The sequence below is a fragment of the Nerophis lumbriciformis genome, linkage group LG02, assembly GCF_033978685.3.
Source record: "Nerophis lumbriciformis linkage group LG02, RoL_Nlum_v2.1, whole genome shotgun sequence".
Taxonomy (NCBI): Eukaryota; Metazoa; Chordata; class Actinopteri; order Syngnathiformes; family Syngnathidae; genus Nerophis; species Nerophis lumbriciformis.
The window spans coordinates 25,756,793-25,781,613 of NC_084549.2; the positions used below are offsets into that span (position 1 = coordinate 25,756,793).

The 24,821-nt window shown below is 41.5% G+C and overlaps 1 protein-coding gene across 2 annotated transcripts in view; it reads left to right on the forward strand.

Annotated features, from left to right (window-relative positions):
* Positions 1 to 24,821, forward strand: part of fbln7 (fibulin 7) — a 35,990-nt gene that overhangs the window by 1,364 nt on the left and 9,805 nt on the right. Inside the window, exons 3-6 of one of the 2 annotated variants that reach the window (XM_061959530.1) lie at positions 5,201 to 5,377; positions 18,969 to 19,094; positions 20,589 to 20,726; positions 22,829 to 22,966. In XM_061959530.1, the coding sequence (XP_061815514.1) occupies positions 5,201 to 5,377; positions 18,969 to 19,094; positions 20,589 to 20,726; positions 22,829 to 22,966 (579 nt within the window). The remainder of the gene's footprint in view (positions 1 to 5,200; positions 5,378 to 18,968; positions 19,095 to 20,588; positions 20,727 to 22,828; positions 22,967 to 24,821) is intronic. The other variant, XM_061959538.1, reaches the window with a different exon arrangement.

Sequence of the window (24,821 nt, forward strand, 5' to 3'; positions counted from 1 at the left end):
TGTACAGTATTTACCTTGGAAAGTGGACTTCTACAGTATGCCCTTCCAGCTATGTATCTGTCAAACACACCATCAGCAGCTTTTCCATATTTTTTTTAACATTTGTGGCTGGCGTTAGACCAGTCCTTTTCAAATAGTGAGGTGGGCCCCCACAGGCGGACATGGTGCGATGTCAGGGGGGCGCTTGTGACCCCAGGAACATGCTTTATCATTATCATGCAGAATCATACTTTAAACCCCACTTCGAAAAGCTATGTATTGTAAAACATGCTCATTGTAGCCATTAACCCTGACTTCCTCATTTTGATTTGAAGAAAATCAGCACATATTGCTTTATTCGTTTTTGGTAAAAGTGTTTTATAAATGGTGCTCCTTAATTATATTGCTGATTTTTTGAATGTATTATTATTTATTGATTTTATTTTATTTCTCAGTATCAAATAACTCTATTCGGCCAAAAAATGTTTCTAATTTAAACAAGGACTTTTTTTTATTTCAGGCAAATTGATGCACTTTAAAGTGGTCATTTAATGTTTTTTTCCAACATTTAAAACACCTCCATGTGGTCTACATAACATGTAATTGTGGTTCTTTGGTGAAAAATTTACATAGATTTTGTTTTACAAACCTATATTTTCAAGCCACTTTTTTCTCGCTTTCAAAACAGCTCGTTTTGAGAGGCGGAGTTGTTAGATGCAAATGAACCTCTCGTCACCACGCCCTCTCACGCTGAGTATGCATTTGCCTGTTAAGATTTTTTTAGTTAGTTGTTTAGCTTTCTTGCTTGTATTGCTCACTATGGAAATTGTTGACCGCCATAAGCCATCTGTTTTGAGTGACTTTCACCACAACACAACATCCCAGACGTTATAGCGAGATAAGCGGCTCATCGTAATTTGTTGTCGGCACTCAGGAAGGAGGCGATGCTGGCGGACAAAAGTGAGGAAAGAAGCCCGGCTGATATACAGGTCTGGAACTATACGCTGACTAAAGTTAAACTTCTACTGAGTCTAACTTTTTTGTGCTAGATCCTGGACGTACTGTATACATGTGTATATTGACAATAAAAGGCTTTTCTACTCTATATCACTAAATAATTCCACCGCACGGCTGCTTCAAGTTGTAAACAACATAGGCTCAAGGCGATAAGGTTCGCTACGAGCTGCATCGTGAATATGATAACAATTTATGTAACTTACTCATCCATTGCCAAACAAAGTAGACACCGATCCAATTAGAAAGGTTTTTAGGAAAATCATTATTTTGCCAGGGTACGATGATGCTATTGTCTTTCAATAGAAGGCTAAGATAGCTACACAACAAATGAAGCTAAGATTGCTATCGTACCATTCACACATTGCTAACCTACTGTTATTACTTACCGTTTCATTGTCTCGTCCATTGCCATAAATAGTTGGCACCGAGCTGACCATTAAAAGTAGTTTTTCCAGAAAATCCATCTTTTTGTGAAGGTTTGTGGGTGAAGCAGGACTCTTCTTTGCACATACTTGAAGCGACTTCTTTATAGTTGAAGGCACATTGTCATGAAACAAAAAGTTAGCAAGGGACTTCTTGCGTCTTCAGATGAGACTCAAGGGTTTGAATGTGTTGGGTAATACGACCAATAACAGCATTTTCGTTCTTTTAATCATATTTTTGGCATTTTGTTACCTACAGATGCACACGCATTAAGTAAGAATGACAGACAGTTTGGGTATTAATTTTTTTTAACATGTCTTGTCCAGCCATTCAGGCAAATCGTATTGTTGATGCAGATGCCCATATGACCTTTAATATATGTTTGATAAAATTTGATTATATGCATGAGTGTATGTATGTGTATGTACTTGGGTACAGTATGTACAGTATATATGTATGTTTGTACAGTGAATTTACGTGTGGATGTATGTATGTGTGTTTGTGTATATGTATGTGTCTATGTATGTATGAATGTATGTATGTATGAATATATTGTACCTCTGTATGTATGTATCTGCGCGTTTGTTTGTATAATATATTTATCTCCCAGTATGTGTGGGAGCCAAAGTACAGCCTCCGCCACCCACAGAGCCCAACTTTGCTTGGGTAGTTTTATACCACATATGGATAATCCGCTGACGATGTTCCCAATTGGTGACATCACCAATTGTGCACATTCCAAACGGACCATTTGGAGGAAGAAGATAGGAAGCCAAGATTGTTTTATAAATACAAAACCCAAAACCATTGAAGTTGGCATGTTGTGTAAATCGTAAATAAAAACAGAATACAATGATTTGCAAATCCTTTTCAACATATATTCAATTGAATAGACTGCAAAAACAAGATACTTAACGTTCAAACTGGTAAACATTGTTATTGTTAGCAAATATTAGCTCATTTGGAATTTGATGCCTGCAACATGTTTAAAAAAAGCTGGCACAAGTGGCAAAAAGACTGAGAAAGTTGAGGAATGCTCATCAAACACTTATTTGGAACATCCTATGGGTGAACAGGCTAATTGGGAACAGGTGGGTGCCATGATTGGGTATAAAAGCAGCTTCCATGACATGCTCAGTCATTCACAAACAAGGATGGGGCGAGGGTCACCACTTTGTGAACAAATGCGTGAGTTTAAGAACAACATTTCTCAACAAGCTATTGCAAGGAATTAAGGGATTTCACCAATATCATAAAAAGGTTCAGAGAATCTGAAGAAATCAGTGCACGTGAGCGGCAAGGCCGAAAACCAACATTGAATGCCCGTGACCTTCGATCCCTCAGGCGGTACTGCATCAAAAACCGACATCAGTGTGTAAAGGATATCACCACATGGGCTCAGGAACACTTCAGAAAACCACTGTCAGTAACTACAGTTGGTCGCTACATCTGTAAGTGCAAGTTAAAACTTTACTATGCAAAGCTAAAGCCATTTATCAACAACACCCAGAAACGCAGCCGGCTTCGCTGGGCCCGATGTCATCTAAGATGGACTGATGCAAAGTAGAAAAGTGTTTTGTGGTCTGACGACTCCACATTTCAAATTGTTTTTGGAAACTGTGGACGTCGTGTCCTCCGGACCAAAAGAGGAAAAGAACCATCCGGACTGTTATAGGCGCAAAGTTTAAAAGCCAGCATCTGTGATGGTATGGGGGTGTATTAGCATCTGTGAAGGCACCATTAATGCTGAAAGGTACATATAGGTTTTGGAGCAACATATGTTGCCATCCAAGCAACATCTTTTTCATGGACGCCCCTGCTTATTTCAGCAAGACAATGCCAAGCCTCATTCTGCACATGTTACAACAGCGTGGCTTCGTAGTAAAAGAGTGCGGGTACTAGACTGGCCTGCCTGTAGTCCAGACCTGTCTCCCATTGAAAATGTGTGGCGCATTATGAAGCGTCAAACACCACAACGGAGACCCCGGACTGTTGAACAACTTAAGCCGTACATCAAGCAAGAATGGGAAATAATTCCACCTGAAAAGCTTAACAAATTGGTCTCCTCAGTTCCCAAACGTTTACTGAGTGTTGTTAAAGGGAAAGGCCATGTAACACAGTGGTAAAAATGCCTCTGTGCCAACTTTTTTGCAATGTGTTGCTGCTATTAAACTCTAAGTTAATGATTATTTAAAAAAAAAAAAAGTTTCTCAGTTTGAACATTACATATCTTGTCTTTGCAGTGTACTCAATTCAATATAAGTTGAAAAGGATTTGCAAATCATTGTATTCTGTTTTTATTTATGATTTACACAACTTGCCAACTTCACTGGTTTTGTAAATCTGCAATGCCTCCACGCTTTAATTAAAAATTTTCGGGACTTATGTAGATTCCGAATGCACACCAGCAGGTACTAATAGGTAAGAAATGTTGGTTTTGTGTTATAGGGAACATTTAAAAAAAAATGTTTATGGACTAAAAAAATCAATGTTAAAGTAATTTTTTTGTTGTAAGTTTTATTTAATGTTAATAAGGATACAATGTTGTACAGAGGTGTAATTATAACAATTTAATAGACAAATCATATTATTTAGAGTCACAGCAGAGAGTGTGGGGCGCGGAATGTTTTCTGGAGAAGAGGTGTGGGAGGGGGGTAACAGGGGGGTAACAGGAAATAATTCAGAAGCACATTGGACTCGATCTGCTTCAATATTGCGTAGGCTAGCAGTGATACAGTCAAATTGCGTCATGCGGTCAGGTTTTTGATGATTTCTATCTTTAATTCAATGAATATCGTCCACTTCTTTTCAGCAGTGTCTTTCATACCCACTTTCTTCCTTTTCATGCTTGGAAAACAAAGTAATTTCAATCTTTAGCTCTGTAATCATTAGCTCATAAAACAAACATTACTGAATGATAATATGCCCTGAAAATATATACAGTATTTTCATGTGCAATGGATGCTGAGTGGTGGCTGAGTCATGCTGAGCAATGAGCTGGCAACTCTTCGGTCTTTGGATAGCGCTCTCTACTCTCAATCAGGGAAGCTGCATTACAATGCATATGCTGTGGCTGTGGTCCATGTTGTATTTAAATAAGTTTGCCTCCATACAGGTTGAGGTTCAGTTTGGTATTCCAACAGAATGAGCAAAAAAAACGAAGACATCCTAGATATTTAATAGTCTCCTTTAAATAGTGAGTTGTGTCTCATGCGTGACAGAAGACGTCTTCTATTGCAGCGTTTTTTTTTCATGCAAAATACCCAAGGTCTTCTCGAAGCCATTCGGAACAAGAAGCGGCATTGTAATTTGCCTGATATGTCAATGAAAGGCCAAGCTTAAAAAAGGCAAATAGGTCAAATATGTTGTTATGGTTCAGTCCTTCCAACTTTCATCATGAAAACGTCTTTCCCTTGTTGGTCAGCACACGTTTTTCTCATGTGGCAAGATTGTGACATGAAGCAGTTCATCTGGAAAACATTGAACAGCACAATTGGTCTCAAGGCACAGAAGAAACTGTGAGTCATTATTGAACGCTTTCTCACATTCTTCATAGGTAGAGGAAGCATAAAAGTGTAATACAAGTCCAAATGGAAGTCCATTTATAATGTTATGTAATGTCAAAAGTGTGTATTATTCAGGCATTCTACCTTCCAGATCAAGGCTTGCGGTTAAATGATGTCTGCCCAGTGACACGTGTACCCCGTATCCGCAGGCGGAGAAGGCCAGAGGATGTTACTGTTCTCCACATGCGATAAGCCTTCTTCTCTATACCCCACAGCCCCCACCACCTGCCCCCAGCTGGAAGAACCGGATCACGGAATCAAGTTCGGCTCTAAGCATCTGGTCGGACACGAGGTGCATTTCACTTGCTCGCAGGGCTACCACCTGGTGGGCTCGGCCACACGTGTCTGCCAGGACAACGGAACGTGGAGTGGACCTGGCGTCTTTTGTAAAGGTAATGATGACTGACCTGCACGCAACCTGCAAACATAACACGTTGGGTCATGTGAGGCCCCTCTTCCATTTGATTCCGTTTAGTTCAGTTACATTTATTCCCCAGTACATTTTATTTCTAATTACATTTCTAATTTAAATTAAAAATCAATTTCCAATTAAATTATATATCAATTTAAAGGTGATATGCACTTTTTTTTTTTAGACATGACAATGTATGTTTTTTTTAATGCATTCTAAATATTAAATAAAAGCGATCGAAAGTCCACTTACAATTGAGCCTATCCATGGGAGCCGCACAATTCCACCTACAAAGCCCTTTAAAAAAACATCCAAACACTTCCATTGAGGTTTTATATATATGATGTAAATATATATGTAATGTAGTAACGGGCACATTTATTATTTACGTATTTGATCATTGTAAGCATAGGCGGCACATTAATTAAAAAAATAAAATAAAACAATCACTTACTGTACAATGTCTGCTGTCATTAGGATGCCGACTGCTGGGATGTTCGTATATTCCCATTTAGATGAAGAAAGTCTCATAATCCTCGCGAAGAAACAGGGTGGGGAGGCATCTTTTCGTGTCGCTCTGGCCATTTCCGAGTCCCAAATGGCTGTCAAAGTGTACCAACTTGTCGGAATACCTTCGCAGAAGTCTCATATCCAGGTGAGATGCATGATTTATGATCAAGAATAGACTTACAGGGCGCAAGGAAGCAGCAGACCACTCGATGATGTAAACATAGGCACACACGGAAGTGATCATGGCGCCGCTATAAATAGTTTGTCTGCGTTAGCGCTTATAACAACGATATCACTGATACTTGGTTAATATTCAAGTCAGCAAATGTAAATGGAGTATTGTTGGCAGTTTTTGGATGGTTATTTATTGGGTTTTATGGGCGAAATAGAGGAGCTCCCATTGGCTCTGCTGTAAGCAGACATTTATTTACGTTTGTTGAATATTTAGAATGCATAAAAAAAAATCCATACGTTGTCATGTCTTTCACAATGATTGTGAACAATAGGCAAAATTCAAAAAAAAATGCAGTTCCCTTTTATGTTTCAGTGAAGTAAAATTCAAGACTGGTCAATTCCCCCACATTGCAATTGATTTCCATTATTTCCAATTTGGAATTCAATTCTATTCACATTTAATTTCCTATTCAAATTAAGTTTACAGGAGATCAAATCCATTTCATTTCCAATTCATGCTTGATTCAAATTTAAATTTCAGTCATCAGTCTTCAGCTTTGCTCATCACTGTGCAATCATTGGACTGAAATTTTTGATCAATTAAATTGAAATGTTTTTTGTTTTTTTTTAAAATTCTTATATTGGATTTTGGACATATGCAGTCCAGAAATACAATTAAGCACATGTCAAATGCTATTTTGTTCTTTTATCCCCAAGCAAGTAACCCACAAAAATGATATATATATAAAAAAACAAAACTTGCAGCAGTCAAATAAGTACAGGCAAATATTGACATGAAGCCACAGACAACTGCACTCCCGAATGTCCCCAGCACGGCGCAGTAACACCCAAAAGCAGACAAAAGGCTCATCAATGATCTAAATACCAGAAACGAAGTAAGTTGTTTAGTTCTGTTTCACCACTCCTGTTTTTGTGTTCCTGGTTGCCATGGTTGCTGATTATTCTCACCTGCTTCTAATCAGTGGTCGAGACGCTCAACTGCTGCCAGTCACTAATCAGAGAGCTATTCATTCCTGCCTCTCGCCACACTCTGCCTGGCAGTTTTGTTTGCTACATGCAACAGTTACGCTGGTTATCCTTACTTCTTACTTCTCCTGTTTTTGGCTAGTCTTTGGTTAAGCCTTTACCATAGCTTCTCGTGCCATCGGCACCATTCTGTATTTTGGCTTGATTATTAGAATAAATCATTTTTCTTACCTGCACACTGCTTCTGAACGTCCATTTACATCTTGGGGAAACGATTTCCAATTCAAATGAATTTAATTAGTTTTTCAAGTCAAATTTCATAGGTTTACAATTTCAAACTCATTTTAAATTCCATTTCTAGCTCAAATGTTATGTATAGTTCGGTTTCCATTTGTAGTTCCAATTCCATGTCCAATTTAACTTAGTTTAATTTCAAATTCAAAATGCAGTTAGTGCTCATACAGTGGGGAAGTGCTATCAACAGCCAGATCTGGCCTGCAAATGACACCAGAACGGCCAGCTGAGTCCTGTTCAAAACTTGGGAAAGACAAACATTTTTGCAGCAAACTAAATATAATAAAAAACACCACAACGCTCCTGTTGCACAGAGGAACTTGGACCAGTGTAAACACATTGACAAATCCTTGCATTGACATTTTAAACTCCTAAATGCCAGCGTCCACTGCAGTGGCATAACAGGAATATCTTTTGTCTAAAATGGTAACTCTGACAGAAGAAATAGGTCAAAAACAAATGTTCACTCTCAGAGTATATCACTGTAACATTATTACACACAATTTAAACAGTAACACTGTGTTTAAATATTTGATTAAGTGATTCTTTGGCGTACCGCCAGATGGAGTACTATTAATGGTACATGATGTACCACAGTTTCAGAATAACTGACATATTCTATACGTAATTTATACTTTTATTTGTCGTTTTCAACATGATCTTGTTTTATCATAACTTTTATCATCAAGATTTCACTTATTGTTGTGTAGTGTATTGAGATTTTATCATGGTTCAAGCACATGTTTACATCAACCTGGCATTATGAGCTGTAGGTCCCTGCTTTGTGAAGAACATTAGGCTGTATACAGTAAGCTTAGGGGGTAACTTAGCTGGCTGTACCTTAATTGGTACAAATTGAAAAGCTACTTTACACAAATAGAACTGGACTGAAAAGTGCACCGTATTTTTCGGACTATAAGTCGCAGTTTTTTTCATAGTTTGGCCGGGGGTGCGACTTATACTCAGGAGCGACTTATGTGTGAAATTATTAACACATTACCGTAAAATATCAAATAATATTATTTAGCTCATTCACGTAAGAGACTAGACGTATAAGATTTCATCGGATTTAGCGATTAGGAGTGACAGATTGTTTGGTAAACGTATAGCATGTTCTATATGTTATAGTTATTTGAATGACTCTTACCATAATATGTTACGTTAACATACCAGGCACGTTCTCAGTTGGTTATTTATGCGTCATATAACGTACACTTATTCAGCCTGTTGTTCACTATTCTTTATTTATTTTAAATTGCCTTTCAAATGTCTATTCTTGGTGTTGGGTTTTATCAAATAAATTTCCCCAAAAAATGCGACTTATACTCCAGTGCGACTTATATATGTTTTTTTCCTTCTTTATTATGCATTTTCGGCCGGTGCGACTTATACTCCGGTGCGACTTATACTCCGGAGCGACTTATACTCCGGAAATGCGGTATATAATAACTCACACTGAATCAAATTAAGCTCCATAACTTTCTGTGTAGAGTTTGCATGTTCTCCCCGTGACTGCGTGGGTTCCCTCCGGGTACTCCTGCTTCCTCCCACCTCCAAAAACATGCACCTGGGGATAGGTTGATTGGCAACACTAATTGGGCCCTAGTGTGTGAATGTGAGTGTGAATGTTGTCTGTCTATCTGTGTTGGCCCTGCGATGAGGTGGCGACTTGTCCAGGGTGTACCCCACCTTCCGTCCGAATGCAGCTGAGATAGGCTCCAGCACCCCCTGCAACCCTGAAAGGGACAAACAGTAGAAAATGGATGGATGGATGGATATACATACACAGATGAAGAAAGACACATTTGAAATATTGATATACACACACACAGATGAAGAAAGACATTTGAAATATTGATAGAAAATCTTGTTAAAAGTGGTATTCAGTGTCTAGGAACAGTAAAAACAACACACGTGTACTTCATTCCACTGTGGAGTGCCTTGCCTGCCAGCTTTTTGAGCAGCATCATGTTGGGTGACTGTAAGCCGCCACACGCACCCTCCTCTTCCTCTCCCTCACTAGCTGGTGTGTCTTGCATGGAGCACTGTCCCACCGGACAATATTTGGACCTGAAATTATACTCAAACTAAGTTCTGATAGCTCCTAAGTATGCTCAGCAGGCTATTGAATGCACCATCGGCCTGCAGCAGGAGCACTTTTCTTGTTTGAAAATTCCAAGGGCTGCACTTATTTGTTTATTGACACTCACGCTTAAGAGCAACCTGAGAAGGTATGACTCTGCAACAGTGTTATCTCTGTTCCTGTTTTTTTTTGCCCCAGCATGTGCAGTCTACTTTTAGTCACGCTTAAAAAGCAATATTGATGGAGTGGGGAAAAAGAAATCTACTGCTTGAATGAGTTTAAAAATATCCATCAGAGGGAAGTGGGCTTTTTAATGTTTTGGACATATGAGGGCTTCCACAGAAGCCAAACAAAATAATAAAGAGCTTGGTTGTCATTCACTATATTGTGGAGAATTGAAGATTTGCCGAATTTGTACGTCTGGTAATGATGATAAATGTCTTCTCTTTTTTTCTTCTTTCTCACTCGTTTTTTACCTTAATAAATACAACTAATCAGAATTACAGCATAATGTAAACTTCCTGAGACAACATGCAAAATTACTTGGGGGGGGGGGGGGTCCCAATCCGATATTGATATCTGTCCAATATCAGCAACAATACAGGTATCAGATGTTATCTGCTTGTATCTAAAATCTCTCATTTTAGCGCTACGATACAGCAGTCCTGCAGTGTTTACTTGCGCAAAACTGAACAGCCAGTTAACATTTACATAGCAGGCACAATACATTAATACAACGTTGCTTATACATACATTGTCTTTTAAAACTGACTTTGAAACAACGTGAAGTGAAGTGAATTACATTTATATAACGCTTTTTTCTAGTGACTCAAAGTGCTTTACATAGTGAAACCCAATATCTAAGTTACATTTAAACCAGTGTGGGTGACACTTGGAGCAGGTGGGTAAAGCATCTTGCCCAGGGACACAACAGCAGTGACTAGGATGGCTGAAGCGGGGATCGAACCTGGAACCCTCAAGTTGCTGGCACGGCTGCTCTACCAACCGAGCTATACCGCCGTTGCAAAATAGTTGTATTTGTAAATTGAGATAACGTTGATGTCCAATGTTGGATCCACGTTGTTGGTTGGGAAATGACCGAATTTCAATGGTCAAATCAACATCATAACCTGACGTTGAATAAAGGTCATCAAAAAGATTGTTGTTTCAACGTTGTATTTGTGTTGTAGAACATTGTCTGGGAAATGACCAAAATTCACTGGTCAAATCAGCGTCAGAACCCAGCATTGATTAAACGTTGTCAAAAAGCATTTTGTTTCAATGTTATGTTTCAGTTGCTCAATGTCAGGACCTAATTCAAGAAGTTTGCAACGTTGTTTTAATGTCTTGTGCCTCCTTGTTCACACTGCTGGTCAATTCAGATTTTTTTGTTCATATGCGATATGTTAAATCGCCGAAATAGACGGTTATAAAATGAATAGTTGACGAAGGAGAAAAATACAGGTGAAAATAATGTTTTAGGAACTAGCGTGAAAGCTCCACCACTCATGTCTCCGACTGCTCACCCACAGACACCCTCTTCAAGCAGACATCAAAGCAAATTATCTCAAACTGCGAGAGCCAAAATACCCGTCCTCTTCCTTCTTAATCTTGTACGCGCAATAATTTGGTTCAGAAAATGTTGACTTTCATTGCACAAAATCCTTGAAATGGCTACAAATTGCGCCAGTACTGAGGCCGTCTAGAGCTGAAGCCATTTTTACTTTCGTAAACACTGCATTGCTTGGACGCCATGACGTCATGTCCGCAAGTGGGTTAGATTGCATTCACATTAGAAATTGCATTGTATTTGTAATGTCAACAGCCACTAAAAAGATCCGATTTGACAAAAAACATCTAAATATGACATCCAACCCTGCAGTGTGAACGTAGCCTAAAAATCCTCCAATAAGCACACGAGGTTTGTCTTTTCTTGTATTTTAGTTAAGTTAAATTTACAAAAGGTAAACACGTTAGGAGCCAGCAGCTACACAACAGATAAGCACACAATAGCACACAAGCTAGACATAAATTAAAAGTGTAAAGCTGGATATTACTTACAGATACAGAACCATATTAGAAAGTATCCAGTAACAAACATGTCCTCTACATGCAACTTTACTGGGATAAGTGGTCAACTTAATGAATCATTGTGACCACTAAATTTTACCAACAACCAATTACAACTCCACTTTAATTTAAAGACAGCTAAAATATCACACCCTGGTGAATGTTTTGGACTCATGTTGGCTTTGTCTCTGTTTTTTTTAAAAAAGTTCCTGTCCTTTGCACTTATTTTGGTACATTCACTTCCATGTGCCATGCACAGGCGGCCACACCTGCTGCCTGATTGGCAACTGGGGCACACCTGCAACCGGTTGCCAATAAGCGTCCTATTTAGGGAGACGGCGCCGGTTCATTTTCATTTGCTCTGCCTGTCGTATGCCTAATGCTATGCCTAATATTCAATACAAAAGAAGTCATGTGTCTTGTGCCCTTATTAGTTGAACTTGCCTTCTTTTGTTTTCTTTTCCCCACTCCCTCGTGAATGTGTTTTGTTTTGATTATTATATCATATTACTTTACTCACCAACAGCCTGTCGTCTGCTGCATCTTCGGGTCACATTGCTGAAGCTGCCTTCCACGCTGCAATTCTTGACAAAAAGTCCATTCTAGACGGTTCATAATAAAAAAGTTAGTGTTTTTTTCATACCTAACAATGTCCAACTAATTTCACTTGATCAATCGAGCCTGGTCTAACATTCCACACTAAAAAATGATAAAAGTATGTGCTGATACCGTATCTGTATCTGTATCTGCCACTACTCAAGGCTCCAATATCGGTATCGTATAGGAAGAGAACAATTTGTATGAGTAATAACTTAAGCAATCTATTTAGTGATCTAAGGAATGACATTAATTTATTATGTTTATTATTATATGTAGAAAAAGTATAAATACCAGCTCTCAAATCTTGAACAAGTTGCACATTTGTAAAAAAGAGCACAGCATCTATTTCTTTGTTCTTTCTTTTTGTTTTATCCAATTGAACTGAATATCAATGATTGAACAGCATATTTCTATAGGTTATCTGTGCAGATTAGCTCTATGTAGATGTCTGTGTGTGTGTTTTTATGTGTGTTATCACATTTTCTCTAACCTGCCCTCTACTAGCTAGCGTCCTGCAGAGTCAATATTTCCATCTCCAACTTTCACTTCTTTCTGAATTACAGACATTGCATCACACCACATGCTCACTATTTTTCATTCACATGCTTCCAAATTCTTATTCTTCTTCTCTTTTTTTTTTACATCCATCCAAAATTTGTGCCAAAAAACTTTCAAAACTGATTACTAGATCATTTGAGGACATAGGAACTGGGCAGACACATGCTGTGGAAAGAACATGAAAACTAATTTTAAACAATTACTGGAAAACCCCCAAAATATTCCATTCCACACAAGTTATTCTGAATGGTTTTGCCAATCGTACAGTAGACCCTTAGACATAAGATTACGTTCCCATATGGCATGTTTGCCCTTAGTGGATCCGCTCTATTCACAATTCACACTTTGGGTCTGCAGATTCAGAGTTGAGACTGCTAGCCAACAAGCCAAAGGCTAAGCAAGCAACTTGTTGTCCAGCTTGACTCTTAAGGTGTTACGACTACATTATTTCATAACTACCACATTTTTCATACACAAGGTGCACCGGATTATAGGGCGCATTAAAGGGGAACATTATCACAATTTCAGAAGGGTTAAAACCATTAAAAATCAGTTCCCATCGGCTTATTTTATTTTTCAAAGTTTTTTTCAAAATTTTACCCATCACGCAATATCCCTAAAAAAAGCTTCAAAGTGCCTGATTTTAACCATCGTTATATACACCCGTCCATTTTCCTGTGACGTCACATAGTGATGCCAACACAAACAAACATGGCGCATAGTACAGCAAGCTATAGCGACATTAGCTCGGATTCAGACTCGGATTTCAGCGGCTTAAGCGATTCAACAGATTACGCATGTATTGAAACGGATGGTTGTAGTGTGGAGGCAGGTAGCGAAAACGAAATTGAAGAAGAAACTGAAGCTATTGAGCCATATCGGTTTGAACCGTATGCAAGCGAAACCGACGAAAACGACACGACAGCCAGCGACACGGGAGAAAGCGAGGACGAATTCGGCGATCGCCTTCTAACCAACGATTGGTATGTGTTTGTTTGGCATTAAAGGAAACTAACAACTATGAACTAGGTTTACAGCATATGAAATACATTTGGCAACAACATGCACTTTGAGAGTGCAGACAGCCCAATTTTCATCAATTAATATATTCTGTAGACATACCCTCATCCGCTCTCTTTTCCTGAAAGCTGATCTGTGTTACGATCCGCTGCCCGGATCAGAGTTTGTTTATGTTTGTGTCACGTGTTTTCAGCACCTTGAGTTTAGTTTGTTTCTGTTGCCATGACGGCAGATTGTACGCACCTGCCTCTGGTTAGTGTTCGGGACGCGCACCTGTTGCCCGGGCGCTAATCAGAGGGCTATTTAGTCTTTGCTCTGGCCTCACTCGGTCTGGCTTCGTAGTTTGTTCCCATACAACTGATAACGACAACTTAGATTTCATGCTATGCTATTTTTTCCTGCTAGCTCCCACGCTAGTCCTTTTGTTTTGCCTTTTGTGCTACGTGCATGTCTTTTTGTTATTCACCATATGATTTATATTTAAAATAAATCATTTTCCTACCTGCAAGCTGTGTCCGAAGCCGTCTGCATCCTTGGGAGAACCACACCCGCATCACGATGCGACCACGTCGTTACAGTACGAAGCCAGCAAATAACAATTCTCCCGCGGCCGCCATTGAGGAGTTTGACGAAGGTACGTGGGAGGTGTTGCGAGCAATGGAAGCGGAAACTCTTCGCTATTCCCCCTCGGAGCGCCAGGACCTGATATGGGGTCTCAACGGAAAGCTGGTCCCAATCCACTCCGTTTGGCCCGAGGACATCGCCACACCCCCGCAGTACGGGACGCGTCAGCGAAGACGGAAGCCGGCCAGAAGGTCTTCCCCTCGCTGTCAAGACGCGCCGCTCCTGCAAACTCCTCCCCCGGACCGAAGCAAGCTACATGCAGCTCAAACTTCCCCTCCTCAGATGTTTGGCAACCCAATCGACCACTTTGCCAAACATTTCTCCGATTGGGCTGTCAGTCACATGGACAGCATCAACAATGACGTCATTTCATTTGCGCCCTCCGAAGAGGTAACTCCGCCCACTCCCGATGACGTCATTGAGCAAGAATTTTTTTTTCCATCTTCTAATTCTTTCTGTCAGCCAATACCAAATGACTTTCATTCTAAGATAAGACATTATCAGGACATTTTTATTAAGTGTAAGTCTAGTCAGTCACATTCTGATTTTCAGACTCCACCTCCAGTGACTTTGGTTCCGCCCCCAGTGACTATTGCTCCGCCCACTGCACATATTTTTTCCCCCTGTGCTCCCACCCAATCTCAAGTGGGGGATGATAATAGTCAATTTGGACAATTTGAAGAAGAGTATACCCCCCTCCATACCTCCCCCCACCCACCCTTGAAGACGGTTCCAAACCGCAAAGAGCGCGTCTGGTATCCGCGTCTTGAGGGGGGGGGCTAGTACTGGGAACTGTGCTAGTGCGGTGGCACAACTTCGGCGTACTAAGCCGCAACCACCTGCACGGCCACCGCCACCAGTTTTTTGGCGTGCTAAGCGGCAACCTCCTGCACGACCACCGCCACCAGTCTTTCGGCGTACTAAGCCGCAACCACCTGCACGGCCACCGCCACCAGTTTTTCGGCGTGCTAAGCCGCAACCTCCTGCACGGCCACCGCCACCAGTTTTTTGGCGTGCTAAGCCGCAACCCCCTGCACGGCCACCGCCACCAGTCTTTCGGCGTGCTAAACCGCAACCTCCTGCAAGGCCACCGCCACCAGTCTTTCGGCGTGCTAAACCGCAACCTCCTGCACGGCCACCGCCACCAGTCCTTCGTCCTGCTAAGCCACAACCGCCAGCTAGGCCACCTCCAGCTGCACCTCGGCTAGCACCTGTTCCTGCATCTCGGCTGACACACCAAGCTTCGTCTCCAGTACCTCCATCACGCCAAGCTCCACCATGCCAAGTTCCTCGGCTGGTTCCCACACCAGCGCCGGCTCCAAGGCTGGTTCCCACACCAGCACCGGCTCCAAGGCTGGTTCCCACACCAGCGCCGGCTCCAAGGCTGGTTCCCACACCAGCGCCGGCTCCAAGGCTGGTTCCCACACCAGCGCCGGCTCCAAGGCTGGTTCCCACACCAGCGCCGGCTCCAAGGCTGGTTCTCACACCAGCGCCGGCTCCAAGGCTGGTTCTCACACCAGCGCCGGCTCCAAGGCTGGTTCTCACACCAGCACCGACTCCAAGACCAACCCCTGTCCCGGCTCCAAGGCTGGTTCCCACACCAGCGCCGGCTCCAAGGCTGGTTCCCACACCAGCGCCGGCTCCAAGGCTGGTTCCCACACCAGCGCCGGCTCCACGGCTGGTACCCACACCAGCGCCGGCTCCACGGCTGGTACCCACACCAGCACCGGCTCCACGGCTGGTACCCACACCAGCGCCGGCTCCACGGCTGGTACCCACACCAGCGCCGGCTCCACGGCTGGTACCCACACCAGCGCCGGCTCCACGGCTGGTACCAGAACCTGCACCTGCTCCACGGCTGGTACCAGAACCTGCACCTGCCTCCACGGCGACGACGTCTCCTCCTGCCTCCACGGCGACGTCTCCTCCTGCCTCCACGGCGACGTCGGCTCCTCCTGCCTCCACGGCGACGTCGGCTCCTCCTGCCTCCACGGCGACGTCGGCTCCTCCTGCCTCCACGGCGACGTCGGCTCCTCCTGCCTCCACGGCGACGTCGGCTCCTCCTGCTTCCACGGCGACGTCGGCTCCTCCTGCTTCCACGGCGACGTCGGCTCCTCCTGCTTCCACGGCGACGTCGGCTCCTACTGTTTCCACGGCGACGTCTGCTCTCTCCTTGTCTTCGTCTCAGCGACCTCGAGTGGTCTGGCTGCGCAAGCGGCGCTCTCGGAGGTTTGTTTATGGACGCCAGTGGCGCAAACAGCAGCGACACCCGAGACGTAGTCGTAGAACTCTCCGGCTGCTGAACTTCTGGCGCCACTCACGCCCACCTTCTCGGCAGCCACGAATGTGGCCTTTCCGTGGTCGCCCGCCTCGCCTGCGGCAGCGGCGTTCCACTCGCCGCCGCCACCTGACTCTTCCCCGGTGGATTCGGGGACACGTGGCCTGGCGACCCACCACCAAATCCTCCCTCCACCCTCCCTGGACTCTTGAACTGTTTCTTGTTTTTTGGGTTCTAGTTTTATTTCGTGTCAAGGGACATCTGGAATCTGTCCTTTAAGGGGGGGGTACTGTTACGATCCGCTGCCCGGATCAGAGTTTGTTTATGTTTGTGTCACGTGTTTTCAGCACCTTGAGTTTAGTTTGTTTCTGTTGCCATGACGGCAGATTGTACGCACCTGCCTCTGGTTAGTGTTCGGGACGCGCACCTGTTGCCCGGGCGCTAATCAGAGGGCTATTTAGTCTTTGCTCTGGCCTCACTCGGTCTGGCTTCGTAGTTTGTTCCCATACAACTGATAACGACAACTTAGATTTCATGCTATGCTATTTTTTCCTGCTAGCTCCCACGCTAGTCCTTTTGTTTTGCCTTTTGTGCTACGTGCATGTCTTTTTGTTATTCACCATATGATTTATATTTAAAATAAATCATTTTCCTACCTGCAAGCTGTGTCCGAAGCCGTCTGCATCCTTGGGAGAACCACACCCGCATCACGATGCGACCACGTCGTTACAATCTGTCCAGTTTTGGAGTTGATGTCAGCAGGCCAGGGAAGCTAGGGTCGATATTCTTCTCTTGATCATCTTCGGTGGCATAAGGGACGGTGTGAGCCAAGACATCCAGGGGGTTTAGCTCGCTCGTCTGCGGGAACAAACTGCCGCTATTTCTTGCCGTGCTACCGAGGTCCTTTGTCCCTGAATTGCTCACACACTCCGGCAGATTCAATGGGGGTCTGGCGGCAGATTTGTTTGACTTTATCGTTGGAAATGCATCTGCTTTGAGTGTCGCAGGATATCCACACATTCTTGCCATCTCTGTCGTAGCATAGCTTTCGTTGGTAAAGTGTGCGGAACAAACGTCCAATTTCTTACCACTTTCGCAACTTTCGGCCACTGGTGCAACTTGAATCCGTCCCTGTTCGTGTTGTTACACCCTCCGACAACACACCGACGAGGCATGACGTCATCACTCCGAGAGCGATTAATAGAAAGGCGTTTAATTCGCCAAAATTCACCCATTTAGAGTTCGGAAATCGGTTAAAAAAATATATGGTCTTTTTTCTGCAACATCAAGGTATATATTGACGCTTACATAGGTCTGGTGATAATGTTGCCCTTTAAAGAGATCATATTATGATTTTTTTTTCTCTCTTAAAACACCTCCTTGTGGTCTACATAACATATAATGGTAGTTATTTGGTCAAAATGTTGTATAGATTATGTTTTACAAGCCACTTTCTAACCGTCTCTTCAGGATGCGCCGTTTTGTGGGCGGTCTTATTTACCTGGTTCCACTTCGACACCATCTTTTCTGTTATCTTGAATTAGTTTTTAGCGCTTCCATTGCGAGACTACTGATAGATATAAGTTGGAACTGTATGCTACTTTATATTAGAAATGGCAACAGTAGAGGATGAATTCCCCCAATAACAAGAGGATAGAGGAAAAAAAGAAGCGTATTAACTACGGCACAGACTACAATGGCGGACATGCGCACATTTTGGGGATTTATTTAGATCCCAAATACATATCAGCAGGTATCTGCAAGTAAGAAAAGTTGGTTTTGCATAATAGGGCGAACAAAATGTCAGATAGTATGTCTCCTAATAGTTGCCATTTTGGGATCTTTATACACACATCATTATAATACCCGTATGTTGAAGCACAGTACGTCTGACTATGGTAGCCATATTGCTCTGACATATATCCATCAAGCTGCGCAGCTTTGTCCCTTACCAAAGTCGTACTAAAACATTTTGACAGATTTTTGAGCACCATGTGTAATGTTCTATATTCTCAATGAAATATCAAAGCTTTGGGCTTGCTTGCTTAAAGGTACTTGCTACCGTCATTTATTGAACAGGCGTCAACCTCCAGTCTACACGTATCGCTTATGTATGACTGCCATCTACTGGTCACACTTATCACAAATAAAATTGCTTTGAGGTCAGGAAGCACAACAACAATTATTACATACATTAGACACACTGTCGATTTTATCCGAAAATTCAATGATTTTAAATGTGCCATATACAGTAGTCCAAAAAATACGGTAAGTATGATTTCATTGAAACATAATGCATAGTATAACAAGACTGACTCATGATTTAGTGTCCAAAAGGCAAAATAATAAGTTCCCTGTGTCCCGTGTCCTCAGACATCAGCGAGTGTGCAAGTAACCCCTGCCAAAATGGAGGCACATGTGTGGATGGTGTCAGTCAGTACAAATGCACCTGCTCCCAGAACTGGAGTGGCTCCCACTGCCAGCACCAAACTCAGACAGGTGACATCCACTAAATCGTTGATTCTCAAACTGTGGTATGCTGGCTTCATCTTGAATCACTTGATTAGAATACAGTGTATATTCAGACACAGTATTACTGTTCAAACTGTGTGTAATAATACAGTGCCAAAAAATATGGAATTCAGTTTTTAAATAAAACATCTGCCTTGTTTTTAATGTATACATAGCCCTAATAAACTACTATATTTTAATGTTGGTCATTATGGTGGAACTTGGAGAGACAAGTTTTTTTCTGATATAGTACATGGTGAAAAAAGTTTTAGAACCACTGCACTAAATAATGCAGGCAGTGCTAGGCAGTAACACGCTACTTGAAGGTAAGCTACGTAGCTTAACTACATTTTTCAGTAGCTTGGCGGTAGTTTAGCTACTTTTTTAACGAGTAGCTTTTCCTGTAGTTTAGCTACAAAGAGAGAAAATGGACTGCGAATCCAGGCCCAAAAAATACGGAGAAAATGCAATGACCTGGATGAATGAAAACATCCATATATACGGAGAAAACCCATAATTGGTTGGAGTTCCTATGATGAGTCACAATTGGATAAGGTTAGGACAAAACATTACAGACTGGCCAATCAGAGGCAAGATAAGACGGGTCATCAAAAATAGTTAGCAAAGTCATAACAGTCACACACTCATGTCAGATGACAACAAGGGAGTCGCAGACAGAGGGACGCTTCAAGCTGACAACTAAAAAAAATCCCCCAAAAAAACACTTGAATAAATTGTGTTCCGCGGGTTAGATTTTTCTTTTAGTGATTAAGACGTGCAGGAAACCCACAATAATGCGTTTCCTTAGCCATATTTGTACAAATGTATGCATTTAGAGAAAACAATGCCCAAAACATTAGTTTTTAGATGTTTACTCTGTAAGCCAAAATCATAACTGCTCTCTTCATGACACAAATTTAGGAACACACATTATGTTGAGTTCATGAAAAGTTTTACTGCACATAACCATTACTAACTGTTCCCAAACAACACAAGTCATTGTTTTTTTTTGTCAAGATATAGATAGATGCTGTTTTTTTTTTTTTTTTTTACTGTCGGTAGAAAAAATTAATAACATTATACGGGTGGGCCGGAGAAAAGGCAAACTAAATAAATGCATACAGTGGGGTGCGGGGAACACTAAATGTCCACAGCTAGATGACATATAGTTAATAGTAACGGACTCTTATTGGGGCCATTTGTACACTCTCAGTTACATTAACACTGATATTATACATGTGGGACCATAGGTATAAATGCCGTTAAATGTAGCTTTGATGTAGCAAGCTACTATTGCTGTGCAGCTTGCTACAATTCTCCTGGGATAGCTTCCCCTGTAGCTTTGCTACATATAATCAAGAGTAACTTGTAGCTTAGCTTACTATATACTACTATCCAAGGAGCTTGCCCATCACTGCTTGCAGATTATTTTAGCTGCAGAAGCCAAACATTTTGTTTTGTCTTATTTTTTTTTTAATGCAGCTCCTCCTGAGTGGAGCGTCATGAACGATCCAGCGTTTAGCCGAAAACCTCGCTGTGCCCAAGTGAACCGAGCCCAACACTGCAGCTGTGATGCAGGCTTTCACATGAGTGGCACATCAGACAACAGTATCTGCCAGGGTGAGCTACAACCACTACAGTACAACTACTGCAATACTATTAACACTGTGCTGACCAAGCGTGACATTGTAACCATCTCTCATGCTGATGTGCAAACCATGCACAAGAAACTGCCCCTAAACTCCTGAAATAACCAGTTAATAGAAATAACAGGTTAACAACCTTGTCAAATGACATGAAACCATGTGTGATGCACAACGATTATTATTAAGCCTTAGGTCAGGCGGATTACAAAAATAAATACTAACAAAATATACTGAAAAAGAAGGGACTCCTAATAACTGATGAAAAATAAATATAACTACAATTACACAGTATTAAAAATAAAACAAATATAACTAAATGTATATATATATATGTGTGTTTCTTAAATAAACTGTCAATAACATTTAAGTGCAAATGAAAATACAACTTCACCACTTTAGTCATAATTTTTGCGCTTAAAGGGGAACTGCACTTTTTTTGGGAAATTTGCCTATCGTTCACAATCATTATAAAAGACATGACGAGGGATGTTATTTTTCTATTTTTTCTGAATATTAAATACATTTGATCAAAGGCCTGCTTACAATGGAGCCCAAAGGATCAGTTCAATTCTACCTATGGAGCCCCTAAAAAATAATCCAAACACCTCCATTATGGTTGTATATACATGATGTAAGTATATATGTAATGTACTAACGGGCATTTTTATAATAACGTTTAATATTTATATATTTTGATCATGGCTTCCGTGTTTGCGATATGCTATTGTTATGTTGGTTTATTTATGTTCTCGATTCCTCTGCGTTCGGCACTTTTCTTTTGTTTGTTTCTGTCTTTTTGGTACGGTGTATTATTTATGATTAATACATCATATCCTACCTTCACGTTTTCGTCCGGAGTGTCCGTGTTGCATCTGGAGGAACGATCCCGCATAAAGATGCGACCCCCACGTGACAACATTCAGGAGTCGACACTTTGGGTACTGTCATTTTCTGTGCAGGGGTGTTCATATAATCAGAATGGCGATCGAACTGTTTAAATTTCAGAGGATAAAACCCGAGAACGTACGTCGTCACAACATCCTGTTTTGTTGAAGTCGAAAATGCAACTTTGGGCCAAAATTATTCAGTAGCCAAAAATTTGGTGCATCACATGTTTTTTAATTATATTTCCATGGGTTTCCAAACATTTTGGAGTGCATTAACTTGCACGAAAATTCACCAAACTTTGCAAGCACATCAGGCCCGATGATAAATGTGGGATCTAAAGGGTTCCAAACTAGAGATGTTACGATCAGAGTTTTTTTTACTTTTATTTACTGAATTTCGTTCTTCTGTTTAAAGATTTTTCTTCTAATTCCACAAACTTCACTGTGGAAAGAATCTAATAAAAATGTGACAGTGAAATCCTCAGTCAAGGTTAAGTGTTAGCAGGTGTGGGAAGCGAGGCAGTCATCTACACACATGACAATGTTTTAGGGTAAAGTCTAATTTTAGGAAGTGGATATAGTCATTCAATTGTATTTTCCCAGTGTTAACAATACTTTATATTAATTGTATTTATTAGCGATGCATCAAAGCAATGGACAGCAAACATTACTGATATTGTATTGTACATATAGGGAAAAAGCAGCAGAAATGGTTGGATGAATTGTATTTCCTGGGGGACGCAAATAGCACTGATTCAGTGGTAAGTGTATACTTGGTCATTAAGTCACGACCTACTTTTGTTGAAGTCAAACCATGGGAAAATCTGCAGTCCTAAATTGAGGCCAGTTGAGAACCCCTCTTCCGCACTATGCTAAAAGTTCCCTTAACACAACTTCTTTTGCCACTTTCTTGTGTCATTTACAACCAAAAATACCCTTTCAACACGATAAAAATGGTGACCACAGGATGAATGACTTTGGTCTTAACTGTATATGTATTTAATATATTTCATGCATGTCTTGTTCATAATACCGAGGCAAGGTGGTTGACAGAAACAGTCTACCCAGATGTTTGTTCCAGTATGTGTTTTAATACGGTGAATTTCCTCCATCCCAAACATTCCTGCCGTCTTGTGTACAGCAGCCCCTGCATGGTCCTGATATGCCTGCCTTTTCCTGTTTTTAACAGATGTCAACGAGTGTGAAGTCTACCGTCTGGACCAGGGAGGCACGTTATGCGTCCATGAATGTGTCAACGTGCCGGGCTCATACCACTGCTCCTGCCCCAGCGGCTACAAGCTGCTCCCAGATGGGCGGAGCTGTGAGGGTGAGTGACGGGAGGGCACATGGGGACAAAGGCTCATTCACGAGGCTGCAGCAGCTGCACATCTTACTAGCTGTGTGGCAGCATCAACAGGGGCTACCTGGCGATCTAACAAGAAGCTTCACAACTTTAAAAAGTGTCATATTATACTATTTTTAATCATTTTAAATACGTCTCAGAGGTCCAACAATAGTGTAGAATGCATCCTTTTGTGCCTTTGTAGTTTAGAAGCACTAATGTGTACTTTATCCACTTTTTACATACTGTCATTTCCAGGCTATAGAGCGCACCCACCTATTTTTTGGAAAAATTAAACCTCTGGATGTATTGGCCACAGAAGTCTACACATTAAAACAAAAAATATTTACACAGGTGCTTGTGTTCATTCACAAATTTAATGAACAACAGTGCCTGTAACACAGCATAAGTAGCCTACCGGAAAAGTCATTTAGCACGGTCTTCGTGCTTCTCCTCCTTTTTCGATGGCCGGGTCGATCGTCTTAGGCATTGGTGCTGCATCCTGTGGATTTTGTTAGTTCTTCTCCATGATGAGGGTGAGTCTATAAAGTGCTAAACATCTGACTGCATAATTGTGTGAATGTGTTTGATTTAATGTGAACAATGTAATTGGTTTACCACGACCCATTCTGCAATTTCATCGGTCTGATGATATCATGATGACAAGGATAAATTTATTGGCGGCATGTGAAGTTCGTTAACCTGGAAGAATCCATAAATTAGCCGCATTTTGTTATATAAAATGTTATATATCACATACAACAATGTAACATTAACAAATGGGGGTGGTCACAAATGTTGTCAACACTAGCATAGCTACTGCATGTGAGCACTCGGGCTGGACGGGTAAAATCATGGCATAATAACAAATAATAACAATAATAATAACAAATAATAACAATAATAACAAATAATAACAAAGACAACTTCAGATTATTTTCTTTGTCTGACTTTGGCCAAAAATAGAACAAGTACATTCTGAAAATGTACATACTACAAATAATCCTCTTGGCAAAAAACTTGACGTAAGTTGAAAACTCTAAGGAAAAAATTGGTGCGGTTTCAAAAACACCATGAAGAACACAATGAACTTAGACTTTGTCTCAGTGTTTTTACAAAGCCATAAAACTTTAAGCACTTGCTGTTTAGCATTCCAACGTTGGCAATTTATTAAAAATGTTTGGAAAATCAACCGATTGTTTCCACAAACCGCCGCATTGGTGAAATCCGCATACTGCCACAACACATTCATTTATCATCATTCAAATATTACAATTATAATTAAACATGGTGTCAGTTATCAAAACGACACCATAGCTTTGTCCATATTCTTGTCTTTGTGTTTCTTAGACTTTTCATAGTGCCTTCTTAGATTATATTCTTTCATTACATCCACACAGAAGACACACAGGTTTGCCTTTTATCTCTGTGAACATGTACTCTGCCTGCCACCTGGCTTGAAACCCCATGTTCTCAACGTCCACCTTCCGTTTAGCCATTATTGGGGAGGGGGGTTGCTGAAAGTTGACATCTGCCCTGAATGCTGATGAATAATGAAGCTGAGGCCCACTTGCAGCGCTGCAGTGAGTTTGCAGGCTACCGTTGCATTGTGGGGAATGGAGTATTGGTGCGTGCAAAACAGCAGCAGGCGGCTGTGGCCTGCGGGCCGGTTCTAGTACTAATGAAATATTATCCCAGGGGCCATAGGCCCGCGGGCCTTGACTTTGACACATAGGCAATAGAGGGTTTCTGCTACTCGCAGATCCTAAATACACACGCGCAGATTGTATTGCGCGCATGCACTTCTGAATGTGCGCACACGTTGTATTACACGCTCAGG